General features: G+C 46.7%; 1 protein-coding gene across 8 annotated transcripts in view; it reads left to right on the top strand.

Moving 5' to 3' along the window:
• Pde8b (phosphodiesterase 8B) overlaps positions 1 to 25,318 on the top strand; it is a 226,730-nt gene that overhangs the window by 197,992 nt on the left and 3,420 nt on the right. For all 8 annotated transcript variants that reach the window (XM_052743543.1, XM_052743544.1, XM_052743538.1 and 5 more), the window contains 8 exons: positions 2,194 to 2,270; positions 3,564 to 3,728; positions 6,600 to 6,645; positions 7,050 to 7,185; positions 8,056 to 8,254; positions 18,554 to 18,771; positions 20,081 to 20,201; positions 23,114 to 23,281. In XM_052743543.1, coding sequence (XP_052599503.1) covers positions 2,194 to 2,270; positions 3,564 to 3,728; positions 6,600 to 6,645; positions 7,050 to 7,185; positions 8,056 to 8,254; positions 18,554 to 18,771; positions 20,081 to 20,201; positions 23,114 to 23,281 — 1,130 coding nt within the window. The remainder of the gene's footprint in view (positions 1 to 2,193; positions 2,271 to 3,563; positions 3,729 to 6,599; positions 6,646 to 7,049; positions 7,186 to 8,055; positions 8,255 to 18,553; positions 18,772 to 20,080; positions 20,202 to 23,113; positions 23,282 to 25,318) is intronic.

Consider the following 25,318-nt stretch of genomic DNA (forward strand, 5'->3'; position numbering starts at 1 on the left):
CTCATGTCTCTGGCGGAGGAGAGTCGTTTCACGTGAGGGCCTGACGAGCTCTGTTGGTCGGGTCTGAGGCTTCATCTTTTATATTCTTTCCAGGCTGGGTTTCTAGTCTTACCCCTACTTCCACACATAGCTTATAGCTCATCACTACTCCATTTGTGGTTTACTTACATCATTCTATTGCTTATCACTCCTGACCAGGGTTGTTCACCCTAGGCCTTACATGTATTCCTTACACCTTGGCCTGCTAGAGTCGTTTTCTTCTCCCTGAGGGGACCATGGGTGGCCCAACGTGTGTCAGACCACATGACTACACAAGCCAAGCAGTTTCAGCCTCTAGGCAAGGTCATCCTTGGGTGCTGGTGGCAGGGGCCAGGCAGGGTCCTGGCTTCCTAGACTTAACACACACCCATTAATGAAAGGCCGGAAAGTGAGTCAGGATCTCAGGAAACACTCTGTGAGTTTAATGAATCAAGCCCACGTAACCAGCTGGATTTGTGGGGGTGGAAAGGGCAGCATCAACCTGCAAAGTCATTCCCGGGAGTCGGGAGGATGGGAGACACAGAAGTGCCAGGGTCGGCAGGTGTATCTCATTTGGGCCTGAGGGGAAGAGGGTGCCTGGGAAGCTGCAGAGCAGGACAAGGCCAGGGCAGGGGCAGGGGCTGAGGCGGGGTCAGGGGCGGGGGCTGGGGCAGGGGCAGGGGCTGGGGCTGAGGTTGGGGAAGGGCAAGGGCAAGGGCAGGGCTGAAGTTTCTGGGGCTGCAGAGAGGCTTTGCCAAGGGCTGTGCACATGTGAGCGCTTGTGGGAGGGCAAAGAGCAGAGGGTCTGAGTCAAATCTGCAGGTGCACCCTTGTGAGAAACAGAGGAATGTGGGAGGAGAGAGAAAATGTGGGAGTGGTATTCCAAGAGCCCAGAAGGAAAGAGAATGGAGTGGAAGGGAGCTGCAGAATGTGAGCTGGAGAGTAGAGAGCAGGTTGTGTGTGTGTGTGTGTGTGTGTGTGTGTGTGTGTGTGTGTGTGTGTGTGTGTCTGTCTGGTTTTCCTGTGGTGCTGAGGATAGAACCCAGGATCTCATACACGTTAGGCAAGCTCTGTACCACTGAACCACATTCCAGCCCACATTAGATTTGTTTTAATTTGGCAACTGGAAAGGCAGTTCCAAGGGCCTGAGAAGGAATCATTAGTCCTGTGATGGAGGGGAGGGTGTAGTTTAAAAGAATAAATGGAAAGGTCAGGGGAAGGAAGTGACAGACTTCCCAGTCCTTTGGGTCGCAATGGAAGGACTGAAGACCCTAGAGACAAGCTAGAGAATCTGCAGAGCAGGACAGACTGGCAGGTGGCATGCAAGTCACAGAGAGCAGGATCATGAGATAGACAGAGCATATTAGAGAGGACAATGGCTGAGGGCATCTGACCCAGGCTGGACCATAGAGCAGCTCTGTGGTCCCACACAGGAAAGGTGGGAACTGGGAAGTACAACAGAGGCTGGCAATGGCTGAACCCCGGATTCTAGAGCCCCATTGAGGGTGACTCGATAAAGCTCCCCTCTTTGGAGCTGGTCTGACCTCTAGGGTGCCCCACAGGGAAGGTTAAAGAGTTGATGAAGACAGGCCTTTAAAGGAAGGCTTCTACTATTTGAATCTTAAACCACATCTAAGAGTCACCTACTCAAAAAACAAAGTCATTTTAAAATCAGTCTGTCCCAGTTAGAGTCAGAACCATTAGGTTCTGAGCATCATGAACCTGATGGCTGAGGAAGGAGCATGGCTGGCCAGTTCATACGGAGACACTTATTCTCCAGTTCTGACATGGGGCAGGTGCACACTCATGTGTCCTGTGTCTCTGGAAGGAAAGGGCAGGACTATCTGAAAGAGGTTTTAGTGACCATGGGAAAGGGAATCCTGTGACGTCTCTGGGCTATAGAGACAAGGCATCAGTGTCTATTAGCCTTCTCAGAATCCCCCTGGGGAGTGGGTCATGCCAAGCCCTCCACCATTAGACTGTCAGACAGAGCACCTTCCATGCTTGTGGGGCTGAGTGGTCAGCCCTGTAGGGACAAGGGATGGTCAAATGCACTGAATTGTGGGGAAGGAGGTCCTAGAAGAACAAGGCCTCATCTATGAGAGGACTTCTCAGCTATATTTAACCTAAACCAAACCACTAGCTCCAGATAAAACTGCCCTGCCTTCTCTCCAGCTCCAAGCCTACAGAATCGACGCTACCCATCCATGGCAAGGATCCACTCCATGACCATAGAGGCCCCCATCACAAAGGTAAGTGACAGCTGCTACCTCCACTGCACAGCTGGTGCTCAGGCCTGGGTTGTGCTCTAGATCAGAGTTAACAACCTCGTGGGAAAGACAGGTATTAAGCAAACACATAATAAACAGACGTGGTTACACAATCCAGTCAGTGCCATGAAGGGCTCTGTGAGAGACGTCAGAGTACGTCTAGAGGAAGGCTGGGGGAAGTCATGTTTGCAGCCAAACTAAAGCCTGAGAATCACATTGGTAAGAGGGAGACTTCTGGGGCGGGAGCAGCAAGGCCCAGCATGGAGAAGGTCCATCGCTGAAGTTGCACGGAAATGGTCCACAGGACTGAGCAGAAGCCAGGAGCCTGGGGTGTGGCCAGCAGAGGCGAGATGATTATGGCAGAGCTATATTGGCTCTGTTCATTCTGGTCACTTGGACCAAAAATAGGTGGTTTGTATCTTGTGTGTAGTAAAAACCTTTGAAGGAGTTTAGATAGATACGACATGGTCAGGTCCACATGCCCCTGTAAAGAGTTCAGTCACCATGCTAAGGATGGGTAGGAAGTGGTCAGATCAAAACAAGGGAAAAGATCATTTGGGCCTTTTCTGGAATTGCAGGCAAGAAATGGTAGTGGCAGTTTGGCTAGCATTGAGGTGGTAGAGGTGGGGAGAAAGAAAGAGATCAGAAAATGTCTAGGGGGAGAACCACTTGGACTTGGTGAGTTGCAAGGATGGGTTGAGAAATGAGGAAAGATGTGTGAGGGACAGAGCAGGCCTTGGTTAGAAGAGTACTTGTCTTCAGCCCAGGGGAAGAGCTGGTCTCTCATGATATTACCATTTGCTTGATTTGTGAGAAGGGGGATAAGGCTGGGCTTTGATTTTAGGCACAGAAGATATTGTAGTAGGTGAGTTAGTAAGGCTTTTGAAACTCTCCAAGTCTGGAGTCTGGAACGTAAACTTGAAAATCTCATTATGGATCTCATTGTGGATTGTGTGTGTGCCCAGAGTCATGGAAATGAAAGGTCATTTCTGGAATGGCCTATATCTAAGAGAGATAGAGACCCAAACCTATATCTAAGGAACTCCAACCTATGGAGGAGAGCTAGGGTAGGTCGTCAGCAAAGGATCCTGGGAAGCAGGGTCCTGAGGTGGGATACCACGGGGCGGTGTGGGCTGTAGAGCATGCTTCAGAAAGGAAGGTGAAGTGAGTGCCCTCTAAGCTAGGCGTGTGGTCACTGATTTCTTCTGAATATGTCTGACTTCTGAGAAGTAAGTAGTATCCTCAAGTTTATTCTTTCTCTTTTGGCTTTCTTAGGTTATAAATATAATCAACGCAGCTCAAGAGAACAGCCCAGTTACAGTAGCAGAAGCCTTGGACAGAGTTCTAGAAATTTTACGGACCACAGAACTGTACTCCCCTCAGCTCGGAACCAAAGATGAAGACCCTCACACCAGTGATCTTGTTGGAGGTCTGATGACTGTAAGTGATAAGGAAAAACCAGAAATGCACAGTGCTGGCTCATACCCTCTAGAGTCTTCACAGTGCACTATGGCCTCAGGTAGCAGAAGCACCTGTGTGCTGTATGGCCGTGGCAGGCTTCTTGCTATCTGTTCTTACATCTTAAATTAACCCATTTCTATTAATCTATAAGTTGCCACGTGACTTGTGACTTACGGGTATCTTACATCATGCTTCTCCTCGTGGTGGCTGCCAGCGTCTCTCCACCTCAGCCTTACACTTCCCAGAATTCTCCTCTCTCCTTGTCCCACCTATACTATCCTTCCTGCCTGGCTACTGGCCAATCAGCATTTTATTTATCCATCAATCATAGCAACATATATTCACAGCATACAGGACATCCCACAGCAATGCACAGTAAGACTCTGTGGAAGGGAGGACAGGATGGAGAGAGGCAAAGAGGGAAAGAGGGAGAAAGAAAGAGAGAAAGGGAGAAAGGCAGAGAGAGAGAGAGAGAGAGAGAGAGAGAGAGAGAGAGAGAGAGAGAGAGAGGAGGGAGATGGAAGGAGGAAGGGAGGGGTACATTTTTGTGGAACAAGTACATGCATTTTCACTGTTGGATACGATAAACAATCCCAAGATTTTACACAGAAGGATGTACATTTATTATGTGTAGTTATGATTCTATCTTACAGAAGATGCTTATGGTCCGCCGGGTTTACTAAGACAGGGGTGGCTCTGTAGATAGACCCCTGTGAGGACTCCAAGGAATGACTGTTTAATGAAAGGGTTTGTGTCTAGATGATACCTGTTTCCAGTGACAGTTCTGTATTTTGAGAAGTTCACAGCCATTTCATTTTGTTTTGTTTTTTTCAAGACAGGGTTTTTCTGTATAATTGTCCTGCCTTTCCTAGAACTCGCTCTGTAGACCATACTGGCCTCAAACTCACAGAGATCCGCCTGCCTCTGCCTCCTGAGTACTGGGATTAAAGGTGTGCGCCACCACCGCCCAGCTCAAGTTCCATTTCTAATCATACAGTAGCAGAATGGTGCTTTTTGCGCTCAAAGCAGGGACATGGGAGGACCGTGCCTGCCAGTAATCTGAGACATAACTAGGCTGTGGACCCAGAGGCCGATGGCTAAGGTCCACTTTACCCTATTGTTGTGTTCTTGGCTTTGAACATCACCTGTCCGCAACTGAAGAAGGAAAGTCCAACTTTTCATCATGCTCCTTCCTCAGAAGCCGAGCTGGGAGGATTCTCTAGGGAAGAAATATGACCCTGAGTTATCCCGGTCTCTGCAGATTTCTTTTTCTAGCCAGCCTCCAAAAAGCTGGGTTGACTGGCTGCCCAGCCCATTCTCACCTGTACTTGGCGTGGCCTTCTGTTGTTTCTGGTCCATAGGCTTGGCACTGGCTGGCCCGTTCCAATGCAGCAGTAGCTTCAGTTTCTAAAGCGTGATGATAAGGGGCAGTCCCTTCAGGGTTATAACCAAGGGACTCTGTGTCTGAGAACAAGCTGTTCCCCCACCTCCACCCCGCCACTGCTGTTACCATCTTGTGCTTTCTGTCTGGATGATGCTGGGAGGAGCCTGTGTGGGACTCCACCTCATTTGGATGAGGCTTAGGGACGTGGAGAAAAACAAGAAATGCACATTTGCTGCAGAGGCGGAACAGTTGTGGCTGAAGTTTTCTATCTGCTCATCTGTTTTCTGAAGATTAAGATCTTCGCCACAAAGATCCAAAGTGTGACTTCAAGGGAGTCCTGCATTAATTAATGCTACTTTAAACGTTAGCACTTATTTTCTAAGGATAACAAGCAATTCCAAGAAACTTTTATACAAGGATTTAAATAACGAGGGATTCAGGCACTGGAGCGGAGGCAAGTTCCAGAGCACCCAGGGACTGGTTCAGGCTCAAGCGCCGGCAAACGGCGGGGCACTGAAACCCTGTCCACTTTTACTCTCATGGCCACGTCGTGGTCATGGCCAGGACAAAAGCAGCTTAAAAGGGAGTATTTCTGCCTAGAGTTTCACAAGGGTCGGTCCATCGTGGTGCACAGGAAGCAGAGTAAACAGCGACAGGCAGGGACCAGGGCACGATAGACTCCCCGGGCACCCAGGGACCAACCTCCCCCTGCCTACGGCCAGCCCCGCTTTGCACAATTCTGCTACCTCACAACAGTTTCGATAGTTAACATTCAGATTTTGAGTCTGTCAGTGGACTGAAACAGCTATCAGGTCAGAGCCTCCTGATCTCCTTAGCTCTAGGAAGTCTCAAACTTGCACAGCTGTGTTTTACTAATAGCTCATGCAGCTCTCGATCCACCCAAGTTGACGGTCAAGATCACCCATCACACTCTTCAAAAATCTCAGCTCCAGAAGCACGTCTCTCAGAGCTTAGCAGCGATGCCTGTGCTTCGCAGCAGAAAACATAGTTAGAAAAAAAGGCCCAGTGTTTAAAAAGACGTTACAAGGCTTCCCTTCAAATATGGCTCTTGGTCTTTTCATGATGTACACACGAGATCATAAAATGTCTCGGTACAGATAAGGGACTTTGGACAGGTCAAAATCACACATATCCAAAGTAAGATCACTTCTTTGACTCCATTTATGTGGCCTCACAATGCCAGGAGAGAAAGTGGCCATAAAAACTGAGCTAGCTCACAGCTCAGATGTGAGTCCTGCGGGCGCTCATGACTGACTGCTTCTCCCCATCCCCTCACCCCTGGGACTAGTACTATGGAAGATAGAGGAGCCCCTGTCTCTTCTGAACTCTGCCTTGACCTGGACTGCAGCTTGGGCCAGTCAGGGTTCAGCCTCTTGCTAAGGAACAAGCTTAAGAGCATGATGATGGGCACGAAGCATGCATCTAACTGCATCTCTGTCTTCCAGGACGGCTTGAGAAGACTGTCCGGGAATGAGTATGTGTTCACAAAGAGTAAGTGTTCATGTGTCGCTTGTTACTGATAACTGAGCTTCAGCCTGTGCTACCCCTAGGGCTGTTCCTATTCCATGATGGTCTTGGTGTTGCTTCCAATGGGTCTCATGAGTTTATTCCTCTCTGTGGTCTACATTTGAAGCGAAGCCTCCTGGTTAAAATGATTTCTCAGAGCCTTACTAGATAAGGAGTGCCATTCTCCATACATTTAAATGGGCCTTAGAGTTATTTTTCTGTTTATGGCCTTGAGATTTCATAACACGAGAAGAGACCTGGTATTAAAATCTCCCTACCAGTGGAAGTTGAAGATTTTGTTTCTAGTGGCCCCCCTAAAGATAATGAAATGCTTAGGCCACTGGCGAATCCACACCTAACTTGCCTCCTCTACCCCTGTGTCTGCTCAGATGTACACCAGAGTCACAGTCACCTTTCGATGCCTATAACCATCAATGATGTCCCCCCTAGTATCGCCCAGTTACTGGATAATGAGGAAAGTTGGGACTTCAATATCTTTGAACTGGAAGCAGTTACACATAAAAGGTATGCAACATCTCTGCTTGAAGTCTGGGATGGGGTGACAGCCACGCTCAAGCCTTCATATCTAGAAACTTCGATGGAATTATGTGTCCCAAATATGCTCTTGTATGGAGAGGAGGTATCTGTGGGTAAGGTACAGGACCGGCATGCACTTCCTCACGCTACTTCCTTTGTGCCCATGAGCTGGGAGTTTGAAGTTTTCTCTTCCCTCTGCCCTATAAAAATGGATTGGAATTCAGGTTCAGTCGTACACATAAGCAATTTGGGAGACTGAGGCAAGAGGGTTATTTGAGCTCAGGGATTCAAGACTAGCCCGGGCAACACAAATTTGTAATTCATATTCTCTCTCTCCCTCTCTCCCTCCCTTCCTCCCACCCACCTACCCACCTCCCCCACAAAGGGGATTTGATAGTAGCGTAGATTTTCTTTGAGCCCATCCTGTCAGCAGGATGAGCAGCTTCTTTTGTCTTAGGAGAAGACATTTCTTCCTGGGATGTTGGTCTGTGGAATATTAACTACTCATCTATGCAGTAACGTAATTCTAAGTGAGGTGATTCTGCTGAAACCATTCAAACCGTCCCTTTTGCCCTCAGGCTCTTCTTAAGACATAAAGCACATGCAGGACTCTGTGGAAGTAGAGGTGGAAAGGGGCCAACAGAGGTTTCGTGACTTACAGATAACCTAAAAATAATCTGGATTGACTCCCAGGCGGCACCTGGTTGCAAAGAAGGAGCTGGAAACGCTGCCAATGTTTTTGTGCCCGGAGCACATTTGAGTGATCATGCACAAATTCCTCCATTCTCTAATGCCGTTAGAGGAAGCACTTCCTGGACCCCTGAACTCAGTGAACCCGTGTTTGTTTCCTGTTTTCAGGCCACTGGTGTACCTGGGTTTAAAGGTCTTCTCTCGGTTTGGAGTATGCGAATTTTTAAATTGTACTGAGACCACTCTCCGGGCCTGGTTGCAAGTGATCGAAGCCAATTACCACTCCTCCAATGCCTACCACAATTCCACCCACGCTGCCGACGTCCTCCATGCCACAGCTTTCTTCCTTGGAAAGGAAAGAGTGAAGGTAGACTCCAGATATCACTGTCTAGCTGTCTGCTAGGATGGAGAGCCAGGAACTCAATCTTAGCGAACACATTAGACAAATAGCAGTATTGTAACCAATTTGACAAGAGGGTTTGGGGTTTTTTTTGGGGGGGGAGGGGTGCATGATAAAACTGTTTTAGACACAGAACTTTCTTCTAGCTCTCTACTCTAAAATGCTTAAAATATTAACTGTGCTGCTGCCTTTCTGTGGCTGATCCATGAACCCATACTTAACTATTTACCAGCCCTGGGAAATGGGGGTTGCAGGACAGACTTAATTTAAAGCACTCTGCTGCTAGGACTTAGGGTTAAGTTCTAGTGTCAGAATTTGACCAGTATGCTACATTCCTAATAGGAACCACACAGCTTTCCCCTGGCCGATGTGCATTCTGGGTAGGTGTGGGTGTGTGTATCTGTGACTTTTGCCTAATTGTGAGTCTCACATCATTAGTCTTACTCAGGGTTCAGTGCTGTTGTGACAGGTACTGGTTTTAGGGTGGCCCTACACATGTCCACTGGCAAGCTGGGAGGATCCATCACCTTCTCTTCTCAACTCTTCTCAGCTTGCACAGTGACACTCTGATTCCCTTGCTGTGGTTCAAACTAGAGCTTAAAATGTAGGACTGGGAGTGTCTCTCAGAGATGCAGCCTGTGCCTAACATGCACACAGCCCTGGACCTGATTCCCAGCACTGCTGAGCCCCACGAAGATGTTCTTAGAAGACATTCTGTTGATGTAATTCCTGAACATCAATCTGTGAAGAGGGCCACTGGATTATTCTCTGGGAACAGGGCTAGTAAGGGATTAAGACCCTGGTACTTAAGAGAGAGTGGGATGGGTAGAAGGAACAGAAATGGGTAGAGGGTCCCTCTCAGATTTGCCAAAAACTCATCCTGGCAGTTATACAATAAATACATCAAAGAATGTATTCCAGTAATAATGCATTTGAAGGTTGAAAAAAAAGGAAGGAAGGAAAAAAGAAAGATAGATGATCGTGGTATCCGCCTGTGTCTGTAATAAACACCTCTTGGAGCCACCCCCCCCCCCCCCCCCACCAATCCCTGCTGTGGGTTCTAACACATGAGATGAGACGTGACACAGCTGAGGTCCCACCACTAGCTGAGCAGAGACCCGGTCACTAGCACCGAGGCGGGACTGATCCTGCCGCCGCTGCAGTTTGGAGTTGAGGTGAAGCTGACACTGCCTTCACAGCCCTTCTGTAGGAAACCCGGACGAGGTGCATTGCAGATTAAAGGATGTGTCGCCATCATCCCCCTGCCTATTCTTCCTCAGAGTCCCAGAGTCTGAAATTCTCAAACAGCCCTAGAACCAAGATTCTGCCTAATTGCAACCCACTTACAATTCAAAAGATGTCTTCTGGCTTCAGCAGCTCCTGCCAGCGATTCAGAAAGTGCAGCTCAGCAAGAAACCTGGGAGACTTGAGCAAGGAACCTGGGAGACTGAGCAAGGAACCTGGGAAACTTGGGCAAGGAACCTGGGAGACTTGAGCAAGGAACCTGGGAGACTGAGCAAGGAACCTGGGAAACTTGGGCAAGGAACCTGGGAGACTGAGCAAGGAACCTGGGAGACTGAGCAAGGAACCTGGGAAACTTGGGCAAGGAACCTGGGAGACTTGAGCAAGGAACCTGGGAGACTGAGCAAGGAACCTGGGAGACTGAGCAAGGAACCTGGGAAACATGGGCTGTTGGCAGCCAAGTTCAGCCCAAGTTCAGCCAGTCCACCAAGATGCACTTGCAGTGGGAGTCCCTGCTGAGGATTCTTCATTAGACCTCCCGCCCCCATGACGTCAGCCAGGAAAACTGTATTCGTTTCTGTTTTTTGCATCATCAGCCCCTATAATTTCTTAGGGGTGATAAAACTCAAATATAATCTATGAGTTCTGGGGATTGATGCCTCCAGCCACTCAGTTCCACTTCCAATGCCAAAGTTAAGTTTAATTTTTTTAAATCTATTCTCTGAAATTTTCAAACAATATACTTTGATCATACTCTTTCCCCTCTTCCAGTTCCTCCCAGACCCTCCCCCACCTCCCTATCCACCCAACTTTATGTTCCTTCTCTCTTAAAAACAAAACAACAAAACATGGAGCCCAATTTGTGTGGGCCACCTGCTTCTGAGCATGGGGCCTGCCCTGGAATATGACTGATAGACTCATTACCAATCCGTTGGAGAAAACTGATTTTTTTCCTTTCTCAGCGAATAGTTTCTTGGGAAAGGGAGACCCTTTGTGTCCACTTCCCCTTCTCTGTGCTGGAGTTTTGTTTAGCTGGAGTCTATGCAGGTCTTACACAAGCTGTCAAGGTCTCTGTGAGTTCATATGTACATCGGCCCCGTGTCTGGAGGACAGTTTTTCCTTGCATTATCTGCCACCTCTGACTTGTAAGATCTTTCTGCCTCCTCTTCAGCACAGAGCCCTGAGCTGGGCTGGGGAGTGATAGAGCCATTTCACTGAGGGCTGAGTGCTCCAAAGGCTCCCACGCTCTGTACATAGTCCAGCTGTGGGTCTCTGTGTTAATTACCGTGTACTTCAAGAAGCAGTAGGAGGTTGAGTGATCTGTGGGTATAGTAATATGTCATTAGGAGTCATTTTATTACTATGATTCTTTAGCAGAATAATAGAAATAGGCTCCCCTCGGGACCTATATCTAGTCTCAGGTTTTGGGCTCATTAACAGTGTCGAGTATGCATTCCATCTTATGGACTGGGCCTTAAATCCAATAAAAAAAAGTGTTTGGTTACTCCCATAGCATGCACCACTACTGGACCAGTGGGCGTATCTTGCCAGAAGGGTCATTATTGTAGTTCACCGCTCTCCTAGGTGGGAGAGATTGATGGTTTCTTTTCTCCTAACCCCAAAATGAATCACACATGTCTGAAAGTGTAAACGCTAGCTTCCACATGTAAGAGGAAATATGCACTGCTTGTCTTTCTGCATGTGAGTTACCGTATTCATGATGATTGTTTCTAGCTTCATCTATTTGCCGGCACATTTCAGTTTTCTTAACAGCTGAATAATATTCTATTATGTAAATGTACCACATTTTTATTATCCATCTGTCAGCTGGTAGGCATTTACGCTGTTTCCAATTTTTGGCTATTTGAATAGAGCAATGATGAACATGGCTGAGCAAGTATCTCTGGAGTTAGAAGTAGAATTTTTTGGGTATATGCCCAAGAGTGGTATAGTTGGAGCTCTTGGTAGATCTATTTCCGGCTTCCTGAGGAACCTCCACACTGATTTCCATAGTGGCTGTACAAGTTTGCACTTGCACCAGCAACCCTCTCCCCACACCCTCGCCAGCATAAGCTGTCATTTGTTCTGATCCGGGCCATTCTGATACTGTGATAAGATGAAATATCAGAGTAGTTTAATTTGCATTTCCCTAACAGCTAAGGATGTTGAACATTGAAGTGTTTCTGAGCCATTTGTGATTCATGTCTTGAGAATTTTGTTTAGCTCTGTCCTGGTAGGTTTTTGTCAACTTGACACAAACCTAGACATATTTGGGAAAGAGAGAATCTTAACTGAGAACACGCCTCCACCAGATTGCCTGTGTGAAATCTGTAGTGCTTTTTCTCAATTAACGATTGATGGAGGTAGGCCCATCCCCCAGGGGGCAGTACACCCCTGGGTAGGCGGTCCTGGGTTATATAAGAAAACAGGCTGAGCAAGTCATGGAGGCCTCTGCATCCGACTTCCCTTGTGGTGGAATGTGACCTGAAAGTTATAAAGTAAATCCTTCCCTCCCCCAAGTTTCTTTTGGTCAGTATTTTATCACAGCAATGGAAATCCTGATTAAGTTCCATGCTGCATTTTAAAAACTGGGTTCTTTTCTTATGTTCAGGTTTGTTTAGTTTTTTGTATATTCTAGGTACTAACCCTCTGACAGATGTATAATGATTTCAGTTTTCCCCCATTCTGTATACTGCTTCTTCAAATGATGGTGTCCTTTGCTATACAGAAGCTTTTAACTTCGTGAGTCCTTTTCATTATTGGCCTTAACACCTATGCTATCAGGGTCCTATTCAGAAAGTCTTTTCCTGTGCCAGTAAGTTCCAGTCTGTTTCCTATTGTCTCTTCTATCAGACTCAGGGTATCAGGGCTTATTTTGAGGTCCTTGGTCCATTTGGAGTTGAGAGAGTGAGAGACGCAGATCTCTATGCATTCTTCCACATGCCGTCACCCAGTTTGGCCAGCACCTTATGTTGGAGATAGTGTCTTTTCTCAAGTGTGCGTTTTTGGCTTCTCTGTCAAAAATCAGGTGTCTGCAGGTGTGTGAACTTCTGAGTCTTCTATTTGATCCCACTGCTCAACATGTCTGATTTTTATGCCAAGACCACACTGTTTTTATTACTAGAGTTCTGTAATACAGCTTCAAATCAGGATGGTAAGATTGCCAGCAGTTCTTTTATTGTTCAGGATTGTCTTACTATCCTGGGTTTTTGTTATTTCCACATGAAATTTAAGATTATATTTTCATTTCGATGAAGAATTGCATTGGGATTTTGATAAGGAGTGCAATGACTTTGTCATTGATTTTGGTGGGACATCCATTTTCACAGCATTAATTCTATCCATCCATGACCATGGAAGAGCTTCCCATCTTCTGATGTCTTCAATTTCCTTCGTCAATGTCTTAGAGTCTCTATTAGACAAGTCTTTCTCGTGCTTGGTTAGTTATCTCACATTTCTTTTTGTAAAGGTATTGTTTCCCATGCTTCTTTCTCAGTGTGTTTCTCACTTGTATACAGGAAAGCTACTGATTTTTGCATGTTTTGTATCCAGCTACTTTGACCAACATTTTTATCTCTAGAAGTTGCCTGATAGTTCTTAGGATCTTTTATGTATTACAGCCATATCACCTGCAAATAAGGATACTCTAGCGTCTTCCCTTTCTATTGGTATCCCCTTGATCTCCTTCAGTTTCTTACTGCTCTAATTAAGACTTCAAGCACTATATTGAATGGGTATAGAGTGGACATTCATGTCTTGCTTCTGATTTTTGTGGAAATGCTCTGAGTTTCTATCCATTGATAATGATGTTGGCTGTGGGCTTATAGCAAATTGCCTTTATTTACTGAGATATGTCCCTCATATCCTGAATCTCTCCAGGACTTTTATCATGAAAAAAATGTTGGATTCTGTCAAAGACCTTTCCTGAATCTAATAAGATGATCATGCGGTTTCTATCCTTTAGTCTATTTATGTAGTGGGTTATGTTTATGCACTTACATATGTTGAAATGTCCCTGCATCTCTGGGATGATGCTAACTTGATTGTGGTGGATAATCTTTTTAGTGAGTTCTTGGATTTAGTTTGCAATTGTTTTATTGAGTTTTTGCATCTATGTTCATAAGGGTTGGTCTATAATTTTCTTTTTTTGTTGTATGTGGTCTAGCAATAGGGCTTCATAAAAAGAACTGGGGGATGTTTCTTCAGTTTCTATTTTGCAGAATAATTTGAGGAGGGGATGTATTAGTGCTTCATTGAAGGTCTGGTAGAAGAATTCTGCACTGAATCCATTTGTCCCTGGGCTCTTCTCAGTTAAAAGAGTTTCCATTACTGCTTCTATCTCACTAGGGGTTACACGTCTTTTAAAAATATTTACCCATCTTGATTTAACTTGTTAGATTATATATATTAAGAAATTCAAGCCGGGCGTTGGTGGCACATGCCTTTAATCCCAGCACTCGGGAGGCAGAGCCAGGCAGATCTCTGTGAGTTCGAGGCCAGCCTGGTCTACAGAGCAAGATTCAGGACAGGCACCAAAACTACACAGAGAAACCCTGTCTTGAAACCACCCTCCCCCCCCCAAAAAAAAAGGAAAGAAATTCATCCATTTCTTTGAGGTTTTTCTGGTTGGCAAAATACAGATTTTAAAAGTATGTCCTTATGAGTCTTTGAATTTCTTCAGTGTCTGTTTTAATATCTCCCTTTTCCTCTCTAATTTTATTAAATTGGATTTTTTGTTAATTTAATGTTTTATCAGTCTTGTTGATTTTTTTCCCTAAGAACCAACTCATTGTTTCAGTGATTCTCTGTGTCTGTGTGCTTGTTATTGTTTATATTCATTGATCTAAGCCCTGGGTTTGAGTCTTTCTTCCCATCTATTTTTTCTGGGTGTTGTTTTGTTTTGTTTTCCTAAAGCTTTCAAGTGTATCACTAAGTTATTAATATGGGATCTCGCCTGTTTTGTGTTGTTGTTGTTGTTGTTTAACGTAGCAGTGCTGTGAGCTTTCCTCTTAGAACGGCCTTCATTGTGTCCCACAGATTTTGGTATTTTGTTTTCAATTCCAAAATTCTATTCTAAAAAGTTTAAAGTTTTCTTAATTTCAGCCTTGATCCAATTTTCACTCAGTATTGTGTTGTTTAGTTTCCATGAATTTGTGTACTTTCTGCTGTTTCTGTTGTTGTTGATGTCCAACTTTATCCCATGGTGATCAAATAGGATACTGGAAGTTATTTCAGTCTTCCTCTATCTGTTAAGACTTGCTTTATGGAGGGATGCATGGATTGCTCTGGGGAAATAGATGAGATCTCCTAGGTAAATTGTGGGCTGGGGGGGGGGAGGTAGAGGGGAGGGGATAGGGGATAGGAACACGAGGGACCAGGATGGCTGATTTGGAGGACGGATAGAGAAGGAGAGCAATAAAAGAGATATCTTGGTAGAGGGGGCCATTATGGGGTTAGGGAAGAACCTGGTGCCAGGCAAACTCCCAGGAATCTACAAGGATGACCCCAGCTAAGACTCCTAGCAATAGTGGAGAGGGTGCCTGAACTGGCCTTCTCCTGTAATCAGATCGGTGACTACACTAATTGTCATCAGAGAGCCTTCATCCAGTAACTGATGGAAGCAGATGCAGAGATCCACAGCCGAGCACTGGGCTGAGCTCCAGGAGTCCAGTTGAGAGAGGGAGGAGGGATTATATGAGCAAGGGGGGGGGTCAAGATCATGACAGAGAAACCCACAGAGACAGCTGACCCAAGCTCATGGGAGAGCACAGACTCTAGACTGACAGCTAGGGAGCCGTCATGGGACCAGCCTAGACCCTCTGCATGTGGGGGACAGTTGTGCAGCCTGGTCTGTTTTTTGGGAACCCTAGCAGTGGGACCAGAACCTGTCCCTGGCACCTGAGCTGGCTTTTTGAAACCTATTCCCTATGGTGGGAGGTCTCCCTCAGCCTTGATGCAGCGGGAGGAGCTTGGTCCTGCCTCACCTTGATATGTCATGCTTTGTTGACTCCCATGGGAGGCCTGACCCTTTCTGAATGGAGGTGGAGGAGGAGTGGATGGGGGTGGGGGTAAGAAGGGAGGTGTGGGGGGGGAATGGGAGGAGAGGAAGGAGGGGAAACTGTGGTTAGGATGTAAACTAAAAAATTTAATAAAAAAGAAAGCAAGCAAAAGACTTGCTTTATGTCCCAATATGTGGTCGATTTTGGCAAAAAGTTCCATGGGCTGCTGACCAAAAGTATATTCTCAGTATTTGGGGAGAATGTTCTGTAGATGTCTGTTAAGTCCATTGACTTAGGATATTATTTAGCTCCAGAGTTCCACTATTTGGTTTTTGTCTGGGTGACCTATTGGTGAGAATGTGGGTGTGAAGTCACCCACTATCCCTGTGTTAGGGTTGAGAGGTGACTTAGATGCAAGAGTGTTTCTTTTATGAAATTGGGTGTCCTGTGTTTGGTGTATAAATACTTCAAGTTGTTCTTTTTGGTGGGATTTTTCTTTAATAACTATGTAGTATCTTTCTTTGTCCCTTCTGATTAGTTTTGAAGTCTCTGTTGTTAGACATTAACATAAATGCGAAACTTCTGAGTGTTACCATTACAAAGCATCAACCTAGCCAGAGCCAGTGTGCCAGTGTGGCCAGACCCCTTAAGGGGTTGCAGACCACATGCCCTGGCTGCTCTCACCTGGTTCCTGAAACCGACTGCAAGCAGATAGGCCTCGACAGCAGTGCTCTGTTTATTATCTGGGCCAGAGTGACTATCTGAATAAGGAAGGGTTGGGAAGGCTGACCGAGCCTGGAGCCAGATCAATTTCTCCCGGTAAAGAACAATGCAGCCATGTCCTTGTGGTGTCCGGAGGCTTAGAGTTGGGGTTGTACTAGATGCAGGTTTGGGGTCCCATTCTCATTCTCTCTCTCTCTGTCTCTCTGTCTCTCTGTCTCTGTCTCTGTTTCTCTGTCTCTGTCTGTCTGTCTGTCTCTCTCTCTCTCTCTCTCTCTCTCTCTCACACACCCACACACCCACACACCCACACACACACACACACACACACACACACACACACACACACACAGGGTCTTGCTTGTTTCTCCTCTGTTCTTGTTTGTGAGCTTGCCTGGTTTTCTTGCCTCACCTCCCAGTCATGTCTTATCAGACAGTGTATGGTCAGTGCTCACAGAAACTGTAGTACAAGACACATTATTGGTAGCTCTGTAGAAGTTCCAATGCCATTGCATTGTTGGGGTTAAATCAGTGTAAGGTTGGAGGAGAGGCAGGTCTGGACAGTACAATTGGTATTTTGTAGCCCCTTAGTATCTCTCCCATCAACTAGTCTGAAAAAAGGGTTGGCCGGGAATTCCATCAGAACTGGATCTACCATAGCCAAACCACCTGAGACCCACAGCAAGGGTCCTGTGTCCTCACTGCTCAGGCAAAATCACTTACAGTAGAGACAAGTCGGGGCGGTCCGGGTTCTGAGTTTGGAGGTAACGGGCTACACCTGTAGGTTATGGTGGTCTCTTCTGACAGCAGTGAGGAGAACCTAATGCTTTCATTCCCTGGCCCCTCTAGTCTGCAGCTCATGAAAAGCTCCCAGGGAACCCCCAGGCTGCTCACTCGGGAAAGCTGGTATGCTGGCTGGGCCAAGCCAGGATTCCTACCTGCTCTATGAGGTTAAGGTTTAAGGTGGACGTGACTCCCTTCCTGGAGAGAGAGAACATGCAAGAGAGTCCCACTGTAACCCCAGACCAGCACCAGCAGGTGGTGTGAGGTGACCTGTGAGGGCATCAGTCGGACAGAGCTGAGCTTCAGGTTTAGTCTTCCTTACCCAGTTTTTCTTCCCACGAACTTTGAGACCGCCAACAACCCTATCTAGTCTTCCTGAGCCCTACTTCCCTCTTGGTTCACTGTTCACCCCGAGTGGCGCACTTGTCTGTCTCGGTAATTTCATCTGGACTCTGTTCGCCTAGACTTCTCTCCCGAGACACTTGTTACTTCATTGCCTGCTGCTTATCCATCATGCTTCAGCAATGAAAATCACTTTCTTAGGAAAGCCGTCATTGGCCATTCTGTAGACCTCTGCTGGCCAGTTTGGTAGTCATTAGCCATACATGGCTATTAAGTAAAGCTATTCTGTAGACCTTTTGTGGCCATTTGGTAGTCATTAGCCATACATGGCTATTAAGTAAAGCTGTGCAGCCCCTCCATCACACCAGCCCAGCCGTCAGTCAAGTGCTCGGGGCTATGTGTGATGAGGGTTTATCTGCACACCACACATGCAGGGCATTCCCATCATCACAAGATGCTCAACGGTCAGTGCAGCCCTGATCTGCCCAGCCCTGTGGTTACACTCTGAGTGTTTGGACTCCCCTTAGCATATCTCACAAGTTCGTACCGCTTCAGCTTGATACCTGGCACCTTTAGGCATCTGATACTGAGCTCACAATACCGTGTCTTATGTAACACCCCATTTGCCAGCTTTCTATTCGCCTACAAGCTAAGAAAAACACTTTCTGTCATTGGTGTTCCCTGTTAGCACAGTGAAAGCTCCGCTCCGGTGAGTTTCTTTTTGCCTTTGCTGCCCGCTAGCCCAGCCCCACCTGGCTCCTGCCTCACTGCTGAGCTCTGACCACTGCCCCATCCACATAATGTGTGAGTTATCTGTGCTGTTTACAACTAGCTCTCCAAGATGCTTGCAGAAGCCATGGGAGTATTTGGGATGCCGGCCACTTTCTATCCCTCACGGCAGAGAGTCACCGCAGCCATCCAAAAGGCCTGCTTGGCTTCTTTCTCACAAAGCCAGCAAATGAGCTCTAGACAAAGAGTCCAGGGGTACTGTATCTCTGGCTTCCATGGTCTCAAGAACACACAGGGCACAGGAAGGTGGCAGCATGTGCCCAAGGCCACCTTTCAGCTATGGCTAGGAGGAAACTGAAAGAACATTCTCGAAGTTCCAGCCCCAAGACAGAGACGGGTGTTGTCTCCAGAAGCCCGTGGATAATGCTCGGCGTCCCTTTCCTTATCCCAGGGCAGCCTGGACCAGCTGGATGAGGTGGCTGCTCTGATCGCGGCGACAGTCCACGACGTGGATCACCCTGGAAGGACCAACTCCTTCCTGTGTAACGCAGGCAGCGAGCTCGCTGTGCTCTACAACGACACCGCGGTCTTGGAGAGTCACCACACAGCCCTGGCCTTCCAGCTCACGGTCAAGGACACCAAGTGCAACATTTTCAAGAATATTGACAGGTATGTTGGCGCTGGACTCCTGTGCTTAGGCTTGTGAAGCTAAAGGAGAAACTACGTTTTCTCTGAACACTCAGCTTCCTCGAAGATGGAAATGGACATAACAGTTGCCCACTGCATAGGATTATAAAATAGCTTTGCCGCCTAAACTTAATTGTACTTTTCAGGCTGCTTTTCATGTTTTAAAATCTCATTTTTTTTAGTCTTCGGTAAGTCCATGAAAATAAATGGTTTTTTCTGTTTTGTTTTTTTGTTTTGTTTTGTTTTGTTTTTTTTGTTTTGTTTTATGCACTGCAAAGCACTACCTGAATGCTGACAGGGTACTGACAAGTCTGCCAGGTACTTTTACCTTCCCAGGAGGGCATTCCATCTTTTCTGTGGCTCAAAAACAATGCATCATCTTGCATTTCCAGCTGAGTTTTGGCCACTAAGACTCCTTCCTCAGGAGGAGGTCTCAGTGAAGATGCTGAGGCCCAGCTGGGCAGGTTTCCCTGTACTATTTGGTGTCCTCTGCAGAGAGCAACCCAATGTGATGAGGCAGGGCAACTCTCGCCCTGCCAGCAACACGTGTGTGACTATTTCCTGCACACATCAGCGGCTGGGCAGAGTCCTGGGCAAAGGCCAGGCGGTCACTTGGGTCTCATGACATTGTCGACATGAACATATCAGTTTAGGCTCTAGAAAAGCCTATGAAATTATGGAGAATGGTTGTTCTAATTTGGACTTAAGTTCTATCAGTATCAAGGACCTGTAGAGAATGATTTCTTCTCAGGAGCCAATTTGCTTAGCTCCTCCTTTGGCCTCTTCAAGTTAGTAAAAGATAGGAATTCTCTGATAACCTTGGGCCATTGCTCCAACCACTGCAACATCTATCAATTGCAAGCTAGAGAATTAGAGAAAAGGAAAAGCTTCCTCTAGACCATCAGAAGAAAGTGTGGCAGTTCTCTCCAGTAGGAATCGGTCTGTATGGAATGCAAACATCTCATCAGGCTGCCACTTTGGTCTGTTCCTTCCTTCTACTTCCTTGTCCTAGTGTTTGCAAAGGAAGGGGTGGGAAATTCCTTTGGAAACAACTGTCCACCACATGGCATGTGCTTTCTTTTAACATCCGTGTGAAGAAGAGTCAGCTGTCCTGGAGAACATGGAACAGCATCAACAACTTGGGCTTATTGGGAGCATGAACAGACGGACCCTGGGATCAGGAGTCACTTGACTCTGCCCCCGCTATGTCCCAGGTTGTAGGGAGACACAGCAGCAGGGCAGTTCTGATTTAGGACGTGATGTGAACAGGGACCTTTGTCTTCTTATGTAGGAACCATTATCGAACGCTACGCCAGGCTATTATCGACATGGTTTTGGCCACGGAGATGACAAAACACTTTGAACATGTGAACAAATTTGTGAACAGCATCAACAAGCCCCTGGCAGCTGAGGTGAGCATCCCTATGTAACAAGATACAGCAGTGTGTTTCCATGAGGGCCTGTTCCGGCAGCAAAGCCTTTTCTCCTTTTGGAATATGAGGTGATTATCAGCCTAGAGCTGGAAAAGGACTGCAAGTCCAGGCGCTTGTGTTTCTCGGGGATGAGACAGAGTGACAGCTGTCTACTGCAATTTTGTGCTCCTTGAAAGAAAGGCCCTGAGATAACGTGGCAAAGGGGGTTAGGCCCAGAGTATGTAATAGTAGGAGCCCGCAGATGAGCCGAGACTAGCATGAATGGTGGTTCAAGCTGAGACTAGCATGAATGGTGGTTTGAGCCGAGGCTAGCATGAATGGTGGTTCAAGCTGAGACTAGCATGAATGGTGGTTCAAGCTGAGACTAGCATGAATGGTGGTTTGAGCTGAGAGTAGCATGAATGGTGGTTTGAGCCGAGACTAGCATGAATGGTGGTTTGAGCCGAGACTAGCATGAATGGTGGTTCGAGCTGAGACTAGCATGAATGGTGGTTCAAGCTGAGACTAGCATGAATGGTGGTTTGAGCTGAGAGTAGCATGAATGGTGGTTTGAGCCGAGACTAGCATGAATGGTGGTTTGAGCCGAGACTAGCATGAATGGTGGTTTGAGCCGAGACTAGCATGAATGGTGGTTCAAGCTGAGACTAGCATGAATGGTGGTTTGAGCCGAGACTAGCATGAATGGTGGTTTGAGCTGAAAGTAGCATGAATGGTGGTTTGAGCCGAGACTAGCATGAATGACGGCAGAGTCCCAACACACTTTCTGTTCTTTGATCTTAGGATTGCAAAGTTAAAGAATGCTTCAAAGAACTATACTCTTCTCACCATCTGAGGACTACAGGGAAACACGTTTAGTAGCTCTTTTCTGTTGCTGTGATAAAATAACCTGACAAAAAGTGTGTTAGGGAAGAAAAGGTTTATTTGGGTCCTAGGTCAGTCTCTCACTGAGGGAACTTAAGGCAAGAACTCAAGACAGGAACCTGAAGGCAGAGATGCTTGCTCTTTCACGCAGCATTAATTCTGACCAGGGAACTCACTCCCAGCCAAGGAAGTATGGCAGAAGGAAGCTTACCATTAACAATCAAGACAATCCCCTAGAGATGGGCTATTGGCCAATGGGAACTGGGCAATCCCTCAGTTGAGATTCACTTCTTGGAAGAACCGAGACTATGTCAAGTTGACGATTAAAGCTAACTAGTACAGAAGTGTATCATGTTTTCTCTCCCTCCTTCCCCTCACTTCCTCTTTCAAAAATAAAAATAATAAAAATAAAATGAAAACCAAGAGAGACAAACTAACAAGAAAAATCTGTGGGGAGGTGTGAGGATCCAGAGAAGGGAAAAGAAGATGATCAAAATATAGTATATATTTTTTTTCTTAAATAAAATTTTTAAAAAGAGAAAAATTTACCATGAACCTGCTTTATGGGCCTTACAAATCTGGGCTTTAGAAACACAGACCTAATGTTCATTCTTTACTAAGACGAAATCAACTGCCCTCAGAGATCATAAAAGTTGTCCATAGCTCTGTGAAAGCAGTTTCCAGTCTTGAGGAAAAGAGCCTGGAAACGGTAAAATAAATGTTTTCAAGATGAGTTGATGATCAATGAGGACACTGTAGAACCCATCACATGACCAACCTAGGGAGAGGAACAGTGTCCACCTCACCTGTGTTGAACTCCATCTCTCACGGACTCCACCACACAGTGCCAGGGCTTTCCTTCCAACAAAGGATGGAGGGGAACAAGCATCATGATGTTTTGAGCAGAAAACTATACAGGATGATAGAATTTAGAATCCGGAAGGTCCTCTCTCCATGCCTCCAACTCCATGCTGAGATTTACTGTCTGTCACACTGTCTACTGTAAACAATGCCATCTCAAGGTATTGGGAAACGATTCCCAGCACAGTGTCCCCATCAGGGGTCCAATAAATAGGACCAGCCTCAAGACAAAAATCCCACTACACGTCACGCTGTCTTCCAGCTTGGCAGAGCTCTGGAGAGCTCATTAACTGCTTCATACAAATTGATGGTGCCTTTTAGAGCAAATATTTTTCCAGGCTCTGTGTAACTGGTTTGTGAATGCATACATATCCACCTACTCACAGACCTGGTTACATGCCCCAGGGCCACTGGCATTCTCCCAGTAGGTACACACTACTGTATAATCAGGTTGTCAGAGGCTGCTGAACACACATTCTCTTGCATTTTGGCCCAAATGTACATGTTTCACACTTCACACTAATTATCTCTCATGGAGAACCAGCCAAGAAAACACAGGAATGCATGCGTGCCTTAAGGCGTGGGGGTGGGAAGGCAGGGAGGGGAAACAAGCAAAAACAAATAAAAAAGTAATTGAAAAATCACAATTTCCCTACTGTGGATGCATTAAAGTAACTGAAGGTTGTGTTTTCACACATTTCTGAGGAGTCGGTGTTGGTTAAGTGGTGGCGCTCGTGGCTGGATGAGCGCACTGGATGTTGGGGAAGAATCACTAGCCATAGTTACCTTTTTAGAGCTTTATTGGGAGAAAAAAGGGGGAGAGGAGAGAGAGAGAGAGAAGAGAGGGAGAAAGAGGGACCGCACGGGTCGGGGGGGAGTACAGAAGGAGAGAGCGCGGAAAGAGAGAGGGCACAGAGGGCACACCCGCTTTTTAGGCTGGGACGCCATTGCAGGCTGGTGACGTAATTAAGGACATAATGCTTACAGTCGGGGTGAGGGGGGAGAAAGTCCTTTTTAGGGTAATCTTCTAAACTGCTCAAAACAAACACTGCCTGTAGCCATTATGGCTGAAAAGAGGGGTGTAAGTGAGTGACTGGGTGGTGACAGGGACCCGTTGGTGAGTTAGCTTCTGCAGGCTTCACCAACCCTGATCTGATCGTGTTTTCCAGAGTGAGGGCAGCGACTGTGAATGCAACCCTACTGGCAAGAACTTCCCTGAAAACCAAATCCTGATCAAGCGCATGATGATTAAGTGTGCTGACGTGGCCAACCCATGCCGACCCCTGGACCTGTGCATTGAGTGGGCCGGGCGGATCTCCGAGGAGTATTTTGCACAGGTGTGCTGCTGTGTGAGAAGTGTCCCTTTCCTTCTAGGAACAGGCCCCGGGCCATAGAACCCTGTGGGTTCCGCAGCTAGTGATGGCCTCTTCTCTGGAAAGGACATACTTCAGCCCTAGCTAGAGCAGACTTAGGATTCTCTCTCTCAAGGGACAGGCCCATGTACTAGTCACTGACCAAAGTCCTCTAGGACTGGAGGGATAGACTAAGACTTTGTTAGTCAATTCTGTAATTGTTGGACCCCGAACTTTCATAAGTTCATAGATACAGACATAGGTAGGCCCACACCTTGGTTCAAAGGGGCGGCGGCGGCGGGGGGGGGTGGGTGGGTGGGTGGTCTAGAGAGATGGCTCCGTGGGTAAGAGCACTTTCCACACAAACAAGAGGACTTAAGTTCAAATCTTAGCACCCATGCTGAGAAGCAGGGCATGGCCATGTGAGCGCCTTTGGCCCCAGCACTATGTATGGGCACAGACAGGACTACTGGGGTTTGCTAGGTCCAGAGAGATCTTGTCTCAAAGGAATGAGGCAGAAATATGATAGAGCAGGGCCCCTGACATCCCTTTGTGCACGTGCACCCAAACACACATGTGCATATATGCCACACATAATACTCACATGTATGCATGCACACATACATACATACATATACATACCAAAAACTAACAAAGAACTACTCCTAAGGCTGTATCTGTGCTACATTCTACAGGGATTCAGATTTTTTTCCTAAAGGAGAAAGGGGCTTTACAGAGTGAGATTAGAGTTATATTTTTGATGGATTTAAAAATGTAAAAACAGGATAAAAAGAGAAAACTCCAGGAGACAGTAAACTGCCAGATGGCTTCTGGAGTCTTACTTCAAAGAAGAAAGCCTTTAAAGACTGGGGTCCGTATGTGTGACGGAAGACAGATCATTAGCATCTGTAAGTGATGCATAGGCGTGTGCACTATCTGGCTGGAATGTATTACTGAGGCAGGATAAAGAATAGCTAACATCTTATAGCAGGGCTGTCTGGGAAGGAGCCTCTGAACTGCAGAAAAGTAGGGCAGGCAGTTCTGAGCTTACCCATGTTGGGGAGGGGAAACCAGGGGATTGGGGAGGGAAGGAGTAGAGAGGATGAGGGGGTGAGGTATGGACCAAATTACTCCAAGAATACCAGTGGATATTTTAAGGCTACTTGATGAACTGAGTGAGCTGAGCCAGAAGTCATTAATGGGTTTCCTGGGACCCACATGGAAAGAATTTGAAGCCTTACCCCTAGTTACTGACACTGGGAGAATGGTCCACTGTTAAGTTCTCTGCTGGAAGCTCCCACCTTAGGTATCCTTTCCCTAACAAGAACGTAGTGATGGCACCAGTATGACCTAAAAATCGGGTTGCAAATGAAGCCTGTGATGAGCTCCGGGCATTATTAGGAAATGTGGATCTCACCATTCAGCTTCCAGAGTCCAGGCAGGAACATACAACATGCAGCATACTCAGATTTCCAGGCACCTTGACAGCCACGTGTTAATGCTCCCTGGGGAAGAGCGGCACATTCAGCTCACAGCTTAACTCAGGTCCCAGTCCTAGAGGCACCCTGACTGTGGCTGGAGCACGAAGACTTTCTGGACTTGCCATCTTGCCATGCAGAATAGTCAAAAGACATACATTTAAAGGTTAAGATTTTAAAAACAGGTCATTCTCGCAGCTGCATATATGTCATTTTTAGGTGAAACTAGGTACAAACAAACAAACAAAAACCCGCACGGCATGCAGCCGGGAATAGAGTGACTACTGTTCCTGACTCATGTGGTCCACTGCCTCCCTTCCATGGGCTATGGGCAGTTTGGCCTTGGCTGCAAATGCCAATTAGTGGCAGCAGACTAAATAGGAGTATAGATCCGACTTTAAAAATAAAAACAGCCGGGTGGTGGTGGCGCACGCCTTTAATCCCAGCACTCGGGAGGCAGAGGCAGGCGGATCTCTGTGAGTTCAAGGCCAGCCTGGTCTACAGCGTGAGATCCAGGAAAGGCGCAAAGCTACACAGAGGAACC

This window comes from Peromyscus californicus, unplaced genomic scaffold (genome assembly GCF_007827085.1).
Source record: "Peromyscus californicus insignis strain IS unplaced genomic scaffold, ASM782708v3 Scaffold_18__1_contigs__length_77618521, whole genome shotgun sequence".
Lineage (NCBI taxonomy): Eukaryota > Metazoa > Chordata > Mammalia > Rodentia > Cricetidae > Peromyscus > Peromyscus californicus.